The sequence below is a fragment of the Oncorhynchus tshawytscha genome, linkage group LG07 (genome assembly GCF_018296145.1).
Source record: "Oncorhynchus tshawytscha isolate Ot180627B linkage group LG07, Otsh_v2.0, whole genome shotgun sequence".
NCBI classification, from domain to species: Eukaryota; Metazoa; Chordata; class Actinopteri; order Salmoniformes; family Salmonidae; genus Oncorhynchus; species Oncorhynchus tshawytscha.
In genome coordinates this window covers 43,722,498-43,737,310 of record NC_056435.1, presented here as the reverse complement: position 1 = coordinate 43,737,310, position 14,813 = coordinate 43,722,498, and the positions used below count along the sequence as shown (strand labels likewise).

At 41.3% G+C, this 14,813-nt stretch overlaps 1 protein-coding gene across 1 annotated transcript; it reads left to right on the top strand.

Annotated features, from left to right (window-relative positions):
• Positions 1-1,465: 1,465 nt before the first annotated feature.
• LOC112254579 (guanine nucleotide-binding protein G(t) subunit alpha-2-like) lies at positions 1,466-14,536 on the top strand. Its single transcript, XM_024427282.2, has 9 exons — positions 1,466-1,854; positions 9,355-9,397; positions 9,755-9,896; positions 10,118-10,275; positions 10,418-10,546; positions 10,716-10,845; positions 12,787-12,940; positions 13,144-13,351; positions 13,623-14,536. The coding sequence occupies exons 1-8, from the start codon at positions 1,737-1,739 to the stop codon at positions 13,332-13,334; spliced, it is 1,065 nt and encodes a 354-aa protein (XP_024283050.1). The 5' UTR covers positions 1,466-1,736; the 3' UTR covers positions 13,335-13,351; positions 13,623-14,536.
• The last annotated feature ends 277 nt before the right edge of the window (positions 14,537-14,813 follow it).

The following is a 14,813-nucleotide window of genomic DNA, read 5'->3' as shown; positions in this document are numbered from 1 at the left end:
GCTAAAGTTAAATCTAAATCTAGACTTGGTTTCCTCTATCGTAATCCCTCCTCTTTCACCCCAGCTGCAAAACTTACCCTGATTCAGATGACCATTCTACCCATGCTAGATTACAGAGACGTAATTTATAGATCGGCAGCTAAGGGCACTCTCCAGTGGCTAGATGTTCTTTATCATTCAGCCATCAGATTTGCCACCAATGCTCCTTATAGGACACATCACTGCACTCTATACTGTGTAAACTGGTCATCTCTGTATACCTGTTGCAAGACCCACTGGTTGATGCTTATTTATAAAACCCTCTTATGCCTCACTCCCCCCTATCTGAGATACCTACAATAGCCCTCATCCTCCACATACAACACCCGTTCTGCCAGTCACATTCTGTTAAAGGTCCCCAAAGTACACACATCCCTGGGTCGCTCCTCTTTTCAGTTCTCTTTCAGCTAGCGACTGGAACGAGCTATAAAAAACAAATCACTCAAACTGGACAGTTTTATCTCCATCTCTTCATTCAAAGACTCAGTCCTGGACACGCTTACTGACAGTTGTGGCTGCTTCGTGTGATGTATTGTTGTCTATACCTTCTTGCCTTTGTGCTGTTGTCTGTGCCCAATAATGTTTGTACCATGTTTTGTGCTACTACCATGTTGTGTTGCTACCGTATTGTTGTCATGTTGTGTTGCTCCCATGCTGTGTTGTCATGTGCTGCTGCCATGCTGTGTTGTCGTCTTAGGTCTCTCTTTATGTAGTGTTGTGGTGTCTCTCTTGTCGTGATGAGTGTTTGTCCTATATTTATATTTTTAATCCCAGCCCCAGTACCCGCAGGAGGCCTTTTGGTAGGCCATCATTGTAAATAAAATTTGTTCTTAACTGACTTGCTTAGTTAAATAGGTTTTTTTTTAATGTAAATACCTGATGCTTGTTAAACTCTCCATCCTTCACCAGTAAAGACACAAAGCCAAGGTCTTATGCTGTAGAAATGCCTTCGTGACAATTAGTGTATTTTCATGGTTCAGGTTTGTAAGCCAATTGTCACTTAAAGTCTGGTAAAATCTAAAAAGTATTTACAAATCCCTACAGCATAAACAGGACAGAGCACATCATATTGTTTTATTTCTGTGGTTATAAGTTTATTCTAAATGAGAACAAGAAGAACAAGAACATTATCACACCTGTCACCATCTCTTTTTGAGCCATACTTGACAGAGGCTGGGGGAGCTAAACTGTGCAAGAGGTAGAGAAAGTCAACTTTGAACACCCAGACCATTGAGCTATAAAAAACCAGACCTTCTCTATTTCTAATCCATCCATCTCTTTCTAAACCCTTTGGCGTTTGCTTTTTTTACCCTTCACTTTTGCCCTCTACTTCATCCTAATTGGATCTAATGGTTCCCATGGGAACGCCAGAAAAAGCCCTGCCCAATCCCAACCTGATTTCAAGATGTCAGGTTTAACGTAGGGGAATAAGGGAGGGCTAACACCAGAGAGAAGACAGCTTCCCTTAGTCCCCAAGTAGTGATTGTCCGACTGCGTGCCAGCATACATCTCCAGAGTCCTCTTCCTCCATCCACCAACCCCTGACTGAGGCCAGGACCCCTTGTTCCCAGCCCCCACCTCTGCCCTCCTTTTTGCCTGTCTCCCAGTGCACCCCTCAGACGGCGGGAGCGGACGGCCGCATTTCCGTACCACACAGGATCTTGACTTGAAGGAGTGAGAAAGACCCAAAGTTTAAAATGGGAGCTGGAGGAAGTGTCGAAGACAAGGCATTAGCCGCAAAGTCCAAGGAGCTGGAAAAGCAGCTGGCGGAGGATGCAGACAAAGAATCCAAGACAGTCAAGCTTCTGCTGCTTGGTAAGGAGCTGTTGTGCCTGTGGGGCCTCTTCTGAAACTTCAGAAAAGTAGAATGAGACCCTTAACTGGCTTGTGGTCTGTCAGGCATAGACCATAGCAGTGTCTGATGCAAACAATCAGGATATCATCATCTTATTAAAAAAACTGAAAGAAAGATATTGGTTGAATATTATGCAACTATGTGCCCTGATCTTTGAGAGATTTGAGAGTCAAACAGTTTTTGTTAGGGGGCATTGTATTGGAAATTGCACAGCAATGAAAGGCATAAATAGTTGAATTTTACATAATGTGAAGAAAATAAATTTGGTTTTGCAATGAGCAGTCATGCCAATACCCAACCTCTGTATGAGCTTACGTATTAGATAAGATGGACTTTAGTAGGTTACACTGATGATAACAGTTGGAATTATATGAGACTGAATATTCCCTGGCGAAGTTAGCATAGTTGTTGTGAATTCTTCATCACTTTGATATGGTAACTTGATCGATGGTGCTTGCTGCTCAAGGTCCTTCTGGAACATTCAATGTAGCTAAAAAATATAATTTTGATCAATGTAATGAGCTTTTCCAATTGTTTAACTCTTCCAGATTTATGGAAACGTGCCAATGCTGAAATGGTGCATTCAAAAACAGGCTCAACCTATAAAAATGTCTTAAATTATCTGAATTGTGATCAATGGAATGGACTTTTCCCATTGTGTAACACTTCCAGATTTGTGGAAACTTGCCAATGCTGAAATGGTGCGTTCAAAAACAGGCTAAACTTATTAGGCCTACTCAATCAGAACACTAGCATTGATCCTGATATCTAGCCTCAGTTATATATGACAAGAGCTTAACGGTAATCTGTTATATATTACATTGGTGTTCTGCCTTTGCACATTCAACGTGAATGTGAATTGGCATGTCACTGTAACACAGCCTGGATGTAAACAGATAAGCATGTCACGCTGAAAGTAGCTTACATTAAATCAGATAAGTCCAAGAGTGACTGCTTCTGTTACCTCAAGACTGAAATGAGAAATCGTAGGATTTGTGGGGTCAAAGGTGTTAGAAAACACCATAATAAAAGGCAATACCATTTCCCTTGATTGAAACAACAAATTCTCTCATAATGACAATCTGTATGACAGTCGCTACTGTAGTATGGGGTCATTCAATGTTTCTCAGCAACTATAAGGTTGATAGCTGAGCATTGTTTTTTAAGTTCCCCTGATATTGAATGTGTTGATTCATAACTACTAGAAGGGACATTGTGAGTCTATTTCTATATTAGCTACTTCAATAGATATTAGACTCCGAGAAAAGTCTGTAAAGTAGAAAATCTGGAACACTACCTAGCAGGGAATCAGATTAGTGTTAATGTTTGGCTCTGAGAGGATTTAGAATAGCCCTATATTGTCTTCGTAGGTTATGAAAACAGGGTTATATGACTGTCTGTAGAAGTGGCAACAGTTATGAATGTTGACATATCAGCAGCACGTGTCTCAATACAGTATGTAAAACAATGAGCGGTAGATGTGTCATGAGCTCTGGGTATAAATAGCTTTGTGAGGGTTCAGGGGCAGGATTTAGTCAGCCTTTCCCATAGGATCATGGTAACCCAATTATGCTTCCTTTCCTGCTACTTAGACTCCCTGTAATAATTTCCCTAGCACCGGGTTACATCATGGCCTGCAACATGCATCATCAAATGCTAAGTAGTCATCACACATGGCAAAAAGCAAGGGCCAATGACACAAGTTAATTGACAGGGAAAATAACAAGGGACAAATAGAGATGCTGATCAATACAGCAATTATGAAAAGCCAAATACAACAGGTACCAATCCACTAAAAGTTTGCAGACAATAGGGTCAACATTAGAAGACTACCAGAGAAACTCAGAGGGGTCAACCATCAGAGTAATCAGGGCCAGCAGCAACAAAAGCTTATTAGGATCAATTGACAGGAACAAATGACTATCTGGGCCATAGATCATCATATTATCAACATTCATTTACATTAATGGAGACACTTTCATTTAAAAAAGATCACATGTGCAGATGTAACATCTTGTAAACCATAACCCCTGTCTCACCTGTCTACACCCCTCACTAACAGTAATCATGTTTAAGGCATCAAAAATGGCATACTTTCCCCTGTTGGTATGAGGTTTTGGTGGTTAAGATAACCATATTGTAGTCGTTATTGTCCATATCTTAAACGAAATAACCATATTGTAGTAGTTATTGGCCATATTTTAAACTAAACCAATGAGATGCAGTGACAGCTGAAGGAATTGGTCAAATATTGACACATTGCAAAACTGAAGACGTGAAATGACCCACAATCCAGTTGGTAGGACTGCAGCCAAAGAATGAGTTGAGGCTTTGTGGATGAAGTGCAGCAATTAACAGCCATTAATCCATGTGTCTCCTGCTGCTCCTGCAGAACACAACACAGACGCAGCAAAGCCAATTTTCTGGCAGAGTAACAATTAGGCTTCTAAAGACCAAGTTGTTCTGTATTCTGAATGAAATGTAGGTACATCATCCCTATCAATGTTGTCATAGTCAACAAAATGCTGTCAGAGCTTAGTGTATGATATTTACAGTACCTTCAGAAATGATTCACCCCTAACCCGGACGACACTGGGCCAATTGTGCGTCCCCCTATGGGACTCCTGATCACGGCCGGGTTTGTGATACAGCCCGGGATCGAACCAGGGTCTGTAGTGATGCCTTTAGCTCTGTGATGCAGTGCCTACACCGCTGCGCCACTCAGGAGCCTGAAAGTCTTGAGTCAATAAGTATTCAACCCCTTTGTTATGGCAAGCCTAAATAAGTTCAGGATAAAAATGTGCTTAACAAGTCATATAATAAGTTGCATGGACTCACTCTGTATGCAATAATAGTGTTTAACATTACTTTTTAATGACTACCTCATCTCTGTACCCCACACATACAATGATCTGTAATATCCCTCAGTCGAGCATTGAATTTCAAACACAGATTCAACCACAAAGACCAAGGAGGTTTACCAATGCCTCATAAAGAAGAGCACCTATTGGTAGATAAAAATAAATAAAAAAGAAAGCAGACATTGAATGTTCCTGAGTGGACTACTTACTGTTTTCAATTAAATTGGCTTGAAAATCGATGGAAAGACTTAAAAATGGCTGTCTAGCAATGATCAATAGGCTGTCATTGTAGGCCATCATTGTAAATAAAAAGGTGTTCTTAACTGACTTGCCTAGTTAAATAAAGGTTAAATAAAATAAATAAAATCAACAACCAACATGATCGAGTTTCAAGAATTAAACAAATAATAATGTGCAAATATTGTACAATCCAAGTGTCCAAAACTTTGAGAGACTTACCCAGGAAGACTCACAGCTGTAATCGCTGCCAAAGCGGTTTCCTACGTATTGACTCAGGGGTGTGAATACGTATTTAAATGAGATACACAACAAAAGTATATGGACACCCATTCAAATTAGTGGATTCGGCTATTTCAGTCACACCCGTTGCTGACAGGTGTATAAAATCGAGCACAAAGCCATGCAATCATTGGCAGTAGAATGGTCCGTACTGAAGAGCTCAGTAACTTTCAACGTGGTACCATCATAGGATGCCACCTTTCCAATAAGTCAGTTCGTCAAATTTGGCCCTGCTAGAGCTGCCCTGGTCAACTGTAAGTGCGGTTATTGTGAAGTGAAAACGTCTAGGAACAACAACGGCTCAGCCACAAAGTGGTAGGCCACACAAGCTCACAGAACAAGAACGCCAAACGCTGAAGTGCTTAACACGTAAACATCGTCTGTCCTTGATTGCAACACTGACTACCGAGTTCCAAACTGCCTCTTGAAGCAATGTCAGCACAATAACTGTTCGTCAGGAGCTTCATGAAATGGGTTTCCATGACTAACAACCGCACGCACACGAGCCTAAGATCACCATGTGCAATGCCAAGCCTCGGCTGGAGTGGTGTAAAGCTCGCCGCCATTGGACTCTGGAGCAGTGGAAGCGCGTTCTCTGGAAGAATGAATCACGCTTCACCACCTGGCAATCCGACAGAGAAATATGGGTTTGGTGGATGCCAGAAGAAGGCTACCTGCCCGAATGCATAGTGCCAACTGTAAAGTTTGGTGGAGAAGCAATAATGGTCTGGGGCTGTTTTTCATGGTTCTGACTAGATTCCTTAGTTCCAATGAAGAGAAATCTTAACGCTACAGCATACAATGACATTCTAGACGATACTCTGCTTCCAACTTTGTGGCAGCAGTTTCGGGAAGGCCATTTCCTGTTTCAGCATTACAATGCCCCCATGCATAAAGCGAGGTCCATACAGAAATGGTTTGTCGAGATCGGTGTGGAAGAACTTGACTGGCCTGCGCAGGGCCCTGACCTCAACCCCCATCAGACAGCCTTTGGGATGAATTTGAACACCGACTGCGAGCCAGGCCTCATCGCCCAACATCAGTGCCCGACCTCACTAATGCTTTTGTGGCTGAATGGAAGTAAGTCCCCGCAGCAATGGACGAACATCTAATGGAAAGCCTCCCCAGGAGTGGAGGTTGTTATAGCAGCAAAGGGGGGGACCATCCCATATTAATGACAATGATTTTGGAATTAGATTTTTGACGAGCAGGTGTCCATATACAGTTGAAGTCGGAAGTTTACATACACCTTAGCCAAAAACATTTAAACTCAGTTTCACAATTCCTGACATGTAATCCTGGTAAAAATTCCCTGTTTTAGGTGAGTTAGGATCACCACTTTGTAGGCCAGGTTTGTAGGCCTCCTGCTCGCACACACTTTTTCAGTTCTGCCCACAAATGTTCTATAGGATTGAGGTCAGGGCATTGTGATGCCCACTCCAATACCTTGCCTTTGTTGTCCTTAAGCCATTTTGCCACAACTCTGGAAGTATGCTTGGGGTCATTGTCCATTTGGAAGACCCATTTGCGACCAAGCTTTAACTTCCTGACTGATGTCTTGAGATGTTGCTTCAATATATCCGCCTAATTTTCCTACCTCATGATGCCATCTATTTTGTGAAGTGCACCAGTCCCTGCTATAGCAAAGCACCCCCACAACATGATGCTCCCACCCCCATGCTTCACGGTTGGGATGACGTTCTTCAGCTTGCAAGCCTCACCCTTTTCCCTCCAAACATATCGATGGTCATTATGGCCAAACAGTTCTATTTTTATTTCATCAGACCAGAGGACATTTCTCCAAAAGGTATGATCTTTGTCCCGATTTGCAGTTGCAAACCGTAGTTGGGCTTTTTTATGGCGGTTTTGAAGCTGTGGCTTCTTCCTTGCTGAGCGGCCTTTCAGGTTATGTCGATTATAGGTCTCGTTTTACTGTGGATATAGATACTTTTGTACCAGTTTCCTCCAGCATCTTCACAATGTCCTTTGCTGTTGTTCTGGGATTGATTTGCACTTTTCCCACCAAAGTACATTAATCTCTAGGAGACAGAACGTGTCTCCTTCCTGAGTGGTATGACGTCTGCGTGGTCCCATGGTGTTTATACTTGTGTACTATTGTTTGTACAGATGAACGTGGAACCTTCAGGCTTTTGGAAATTACTCCCAGGGATGAACCAGACTTGTGGAGAGATCAACAATTTATTTTCTGAGGTCTTGGCTGATTTCTTTAGATTTTCCCATGATGTCAAGCAAAGAGGCACTGAGTTTGAAGGTAGGCCATGAAATACATCCACAGCTACATCTCCAATTAACTCAAATGATGTCAATTAGCCTATCAGAAGCTTCTAAAGCCATGCTTTTACACCTACATTGCTTGCTGTTTGGGGTTTTAGGCTGGGTTTCTGTACAGCACTTTGAGATCAGCTGATGTAAGAATGGCTATATAAATACATTTGATTTGATATAATTTTCTGGAATTTTCCAAGCTGTTTAAAGGCATGGTCAACTTAGTGTATGTAAACTTATCTCCGACTGGAATTGTGATACAGTGAATGATAAGTGAAATATCTGTCTGTAAACAATTGTTGGAAAAATGACTTGTGTCATGCACAAAGTAGATGTCCTAACCGACTTGACAAAACTATAGTTTGTTAACAAGAAATTTGTGGAGTGGTTGAAAAATGAGTTTTAATGACTCCAACCTAAGTGTATGTAAACTTCCAACTTCAACTGTAAGTGTATTTCTCTATTTAATTTTCTATAAATTAGCCAACATTTCTAACAACATATTTTCACTTTGTTATTATGGGGTATTGTGTGTAGATGGGTGAGAAAAAACATCAATTTAATTTAATTCAGGCTGTAACACAACAAAATGTGGAATAAGTCAATGGATATGTATACTTTCTGAAGGCACTGTATCTGGGGTACAAGAACAGTAACTACTCACCTCTTGTTTTAAAAAGCAATTGAACTTTGCAGAATGCAATGCTCCACAACCAATGCCATCTTCTGGTTGCATCAGGTATCAATGTACTGGTGCACACTTACCTTAAGAGATAACAACCTACTTGTGGAGAGCATGAAGAAATAGGCCTACATTTGGAGGAATGGCTTTATTCAGGAATATCAGGCCTGCCTTCAGGAAAATAAACCTATGCATGGAGATATTGATGGTGAAATAGGTCTATTATGGACACAGCCCAGTCACCCCAGCCTATCTAGGTAGCCCTCTCGCCTACCTTCATGGATAAGAACCAACGGAGAGAAGGACACACTATCCCAGGAACTTTTTAGAGTGACACAAACTCACGATTCCTCATGGACTGACGTCTTCCTAGTGACGTCTTTACATATCGGCCGATATGGCTTCTCAAATCCCATCCATTTAGCCCTTAGCTAATAAGGACATTGGCCTCTGCTAAACCATTGGGACAGATGTCCATCACATTAGCCATAAACCCTTTCATATGCTCATTTCCAAATAGTCAGGAAGCCTAGATGACCCCGTTGAGGTGGGATAACAAATCCGCTGGTGGTGAGTCTTGTTTGATATAAGCCCAGAGGGAAATTAGCTTACTGGTATTATGACATACAACTTCACTGCTCAGCCCAGTCTGCCCTATGGCCCAGTACTTGTTTATTCATTTCAGATTTCTCTGTTATCCCCCCCCCCTCCGCTAAGTATGTTGTTACAATGGGAAGTATCCCATAAGATGTGTCTATAGCCAAACTCATGGTACAAATGCAACAACAACATGCAGAAACAAAGCTAAACACAAAACAAAAGGTCATAATATAACAGCTGTGAAATAACTACAACTGTAACTTCTGCAACACCACTGAATGCTTGTCATGTTGTGTGTCTCAGAGGACTGGATCTGTACCAGTGGAGGGGATGGGCAACTGCTGAGCTTCCTCTTTCACTATGTGCTGTCATTATACATCTCTTTGCATAGGTCATGTTTTGGCCCTCAGGTTCCCTTTAACCAACTACAGGGTGACTGAGGATGATGTGTTTGTACATGGGAAAGCCATTGTAACATACAGGTGTATCTACTTCTTCTTTTGTTTTACCAGGTGCTGGTGAGTCTGGGAAGAGCACAATTGTCAAGCAGATGAAGTGAGTATAACAAAACAAACACCTTTGACATTGCATGTAATTCCTCCTCCCTCCTAATGTACATGCAACCAAACCTTGTCCATATACTTTACCATCACTCTAAAAGGTGTGAATTGGGTGTTCAATAAGTTTATGGCTCATAATCATATGGGAAAACAAAATGGACCATGATAGAATAAATTGTGGCAGCTACAATTGACATATACCCTGATGACTACTGAACAAAACACTAAAACACTTGCTGCAGAATGACTAGTACTAGTTCTTCTGGCCAATAATGGTTGTTGGTAGCATTGTATGTCAGTTGTATTTTAAACTGTAATTACAATTCTGTTTTCTTCCTCTTGTATTGGGTAGAATTCTCCATCAAGGTGGTTATACCAAAGAAGAACAATTGGAGTTCAGGGCGATCATCTATGGTAACATCTTGCAGTCTGCTCTGGCCATTATCAGAGGCATGGAGATGCTGTCAATTGACTTTGGATCACCAAAGGGATCTGTGAGTCCCACCCTGCATCTCTAACCCTTCTGGTCCACCAAATAGCCCCTCAATGACACACACGGATAGACATTGAGACACCAGCAGAAGTTTCAGTAGTTGCACATGTTATTCAAATAGAAATAACAACACTACATTGTTAGCTTAGCTAATTACCGTACAATAGAATTACATTTTCATTTTAGTAGCAGTAAAACTCACCAGTTGACTTCATGGTGCAGGAAGACGGGCAGAAGCTGTCCAACCTGTCAGACTCCATTGAAGAAGGCTCAATGCCCCCTGAGCTGGCTGATGTCATCAAGAGGCTCTGGAGTGACAGTGGTGTCCAGGCCTCCTTCGAGAGAGCAGCTGAGTACCAGCTCAACGACTCAGCTGGCTAGTGAGTGTCACAGCAACTGTTATAGTTTGTTATGACAGTCATATCATTCTCATGACAGTTCAGGTCATATCTTTGTTGGTGAGCATGATTATGTTCTATATGGGGGTGTGAATGTATGCTAAACTGAAATCTCGCTCAACAGCTATCTTGGAGAATTGGACAGAATCACAAAGTCTGATTACCTGCCCAACGAGCAGGATGTGCTGCGTTCTCGAGTCAAGACCACCGGTATCATCGAGGAGCAGTTCTCCTGCAAAGAGCTGCACTTCAGGTGAGGGAATATTAGCCAAACAAGGGAGACCACAAAGGGCCTACAGTGGTCTTCCATACATCCTTGCATGTTCATTCCATTTCCTTTGGGGTGTGATTTTGCACAATCGTTGATTATCTCTTTACAGTCATATCTAACATCTCCCTTTTTAACCCATCCCCCCTGACAGGATGTTCGATGTGGGCGGCCAGCGGTCGGAGAGAAAGAAGTGGATCCATTGTTTTGAGGGTGTAACCTGCATCATCTTCTGCGGAGCCCTCAGTGCTTATGACATGGTGCTTGTAGAGGACGATGAAGTGGTGGGTTTGGCTTTACAGTTGACCTCTGATAGTTCAACTAGTTTGTCACAGTTGTGATTTTCCATATCGAGACAGAACGCCTCTATGTGGCCCTTTTAGTCCAAATGTTGTACTTTTGTACTGTTTACTTGGATTTCTCTTTTTTTGTACTGTGATCCATTTGGTAAGATTGAAAGAGCATCAGATGTTCTGATTCTAACTGAAGGGTATTTTCTCCAGTCTGACATCAAGTAAACAATGGATTATTCAGTCACAAGTTTATTGAACCCTACCAGGCCATCACATGTTAAACTCCCCAAGGACATAGCTCAGATGACTATACAATATGATTTCTCAATCGCCTCACAGTCCTGTACCTAATAACATCACCCCAGTTCAAGCACAGAAGACATGTAGAGTTGTGTTTGTGTGCTTGCCAAAGGACCAAAATAGGAAATTAGATAATCTCTTTGGTTTGAGCAGGTGTGTAAAACTAATTCCATGGAGGGCGAGTGTCTGCAGGTTTTTGTTTTTTCCTTTCAATTAAGACCTAGACAACCAGGTGAGGGGAGTTCCTTTCTAATTAGTGACCTTAATTAATCATCCAAGAACGAGAACCCGTAGAACCCATGGAACGAAAACCCGTAGACACTCGGCCTTCCGTGGAATGAGTTTGGCACATGTGGTTAAGAGTATACACTAAACAAAAATACAAACGCATGTAAAGTGTTGGTCTCATGTTTCATGAGCTGAAATAAAAGATCCCAGAAATGTTCCATATGCACAAAAAGCTTATTTCTCTCAAATGTTTTTGCACAAATTTGTTTATACCCGTTAGTAAACGTTTCTCTTTTGCCAAGATAATCCATCCACCTAACAGGTGTGGCATATCAAAAACCTTATTTAACAGCATGCTCATTACACAGGTGCACCTTGTGCTGAGGACAATAAAAAGCCACTCGAAAATGTGCAGTTTTGTCACACAACACAATGCCACAGATGTCTCAAGTTTAAGTTTTGAGGAAGTGTGCAATTTGCATTCTGACATGAGGAATTTCAGTCAGAGCTGTTACCAGAGAATTGAATGTTCAACGTCTTTTCATTGAATTGGCAGTACGTCTAACCGGCCTCACAGCCGCAGACCACATGTATGACGTCGTGTGGACAAGCGGTTTGCTGAGGTCAAGGTTGTGAACAGAGTGCCCCATGGTTCCGGTGGGGTTATGGTATGGGCAGGCATAAGCTACGGACAACGAACACAATTGCCTTTTATCAATGGCAATTTAAATGTAGAGATACCATGGCTAGATCCTGAGGCCCATTGTCATTCATGCCATTCATCTGCCACCACCACCTCATATTTCAGCAAGATAATGCACGGCCCCATGTCACGAGGATCTGTACAAAATTCCTGGAAGCTGAAAATGTCCCAGTTCTTCTGTGGCCTGCATACTCACCAGACACGTTACCCATTGAGCATGTTTGGAATGTTCTGGATCGACGTGTACGACAGAGTGTTCCAGTTCCCACCAATATCCAGCAACTTCGCACAGCCATTGAAGAGGAGTGGGACAACATTCAACAGACCACAATCAACAACCTGATCAACTCTATGCGAAGGAGATGTGTCGCGTTGCATGAGGCAAATGGTAGTCACACCAGTTACTGACAGGTTCTCTGATCCACGCCCCTACCTTTTTTTTTAAGGTATCTGTGACCAACAGATGCATATCTGTATTCCCAGTCATGTGAAATCCATAGATTAGGGCCTAGTGTATTTATTTCAATTGACTGATTTCCTTATGAACTGTAACTTAGTAAAATCTTTGAAATTGTTGCATGTTGCGTTTATATTTTTGTTCAGTATAGTTAGCATACTAATCTAGCCTGAGTGAGGATTGATGAAAGAAACTGTGAGATTGTTGCCACTTAACCTAACCCTCTTTTTCCTTTTCTCCACAGAACCGTATGCATGAGTCTCTTCACCTGTTCAACAGTATCTGCAACCACAGGTTCTTCGCCACCACCTCCATCGTACTCTTCCTCAACAAGAAGGATCTTTTCGAGGAGAAGATCAAGAAGGTCCACCTAAGCATCTGCTTCCCCGACTACGATGGTAAGAGTAACCACAAGTAAAAACAGCATAGTAAAACCGCATGATTTCCCAAGGACAGGAATGATGGAAATGTTTTATCTTCTACTGCAATATGATGCAGTGGCAAGATACTAGCCAACAGAATAGATACTGTCAACTTCATCATCTACAATTGAAAACAACTGAGAACCACTTCATGAGCTGCCTGCTTACTCTGCCACTAGGCCCCAACACGTATGATGATGCCAGCGACTACATCAAGAAGCAGTTTGAGGAGCTGAACATGAAGAAGGGTGTCAAAGAAATCTACTCTCACTTGACCTGCGCCACGGACACAAAGAATGTTGAGATTGTGTTTGGAGCTGTGACAGACATCATTATCAAAGAGAACCTAAAATCTTGCGGTCTGTTCTAAGCAGAAACACAAAAAAGGTGCAGTAGTTATCTCTTGTCTGTTCTTGTAACCCAAATTGACACCTAGGCTGTACACATTGACACTTCTAGTAGATTTGGAGGGCTCAAATAAGACTTGCCTCAGACAGACAAGGTGACATTTTCACCATGTTGGATACAGCCATCCAATTCTTTCAGATTTAAAGTGTTTCAAGGGTAGGTGTTGATTTGAAATTCAGCATCTTATTGTTCTTTTATGATTATATGTGGTTATTTTTTCACCTAAATGTTTTGGTTTTCTTCCTCACAGATTTTATTTTCCCCCCTCATCCCTTCACTTGGATTCATGTTGAAGTTGAGCAGTAGGAACAGAACGCACAACAGAAGGCTTTGTAATGGCATAAGACTCTTCAGACCCTTCAATTCTAGACTATCCCATCCCTTCCTTCCTAACTCCTGACACCCTAAATGATGAGTAATGAATGCAAACACTAGGGAACAGCACCCAATTTACTCCAAAGGGAGTTAACACACATCATATCCAACAAATCGAACAAAGATGGCAACATGTCCCTCCTGGAGACAATGTGGATGATGATGTCCTTCAGATGGAAATGAGGATAAGAAGTCAGAAGAACAGCAGAATTAACACTTGTTTGATATAGGTACTTTGTTATTCTGAATTATTTCTGGTTCTTTATGATGGGTTTGTGTTGAGGAAAGTGTCCAAAGCTGCTCAGGACTCCTATTGATAAACTCATGAAAGAATATGTTTTGAGGTGATCCATCTTACTCAACATGGTCAGAGTGAAGTCCTTTCCAGTAACATTGCTCTTGCCCCATGATTTATAATGTTTTTATCTAGTTCTAAGTATCTCAAATTAGAACTCTGTTTGGATATGCCTACTGTTTTACACCAGATGTAACACAGTAAAAAAACATATTTAGCTAATTCCAATCAGTGAGTTCAAATAGCCAGGTCTAAACTGGAATTTCAGAAAAAGTACCCTCAAAACAAGTTAGCAAAGTATTTTGTAAATACAATAGTAGATTAGTGGGCCTTATATTAATATTAAAATATATATCAAAATGTTCAACATCAGTGACATGTCTAGTGATGTACATGTATATTTCATTTTGACTATTGACAATTGAACCTGTAACTCTGACCGGTCTTGCGAAAGATAAGACATTCAAAATAAAGATCGACATAGAAACGGCCAATTCTGCATGTCATCATTCTTTGTATTTTTTTATCAAGATATGTGATGTGGCTTTTAGGCTTTAATTAATATGTTGTATGAAATAACCCCCATTGTGGTTGGAATTGTGTTGTGCTGTCAACCACTGACTCAGAGATACACAATGCCAACAAACACATTTATATGACACTATACAGTGTATTCGGAAAGATTCAAACCCCTTGACTTTTTGCATATTTTGTTACTTTACAGCCTTATTCTAAAATCTATTTTTTTAATTCCGCATCAATCTACACACA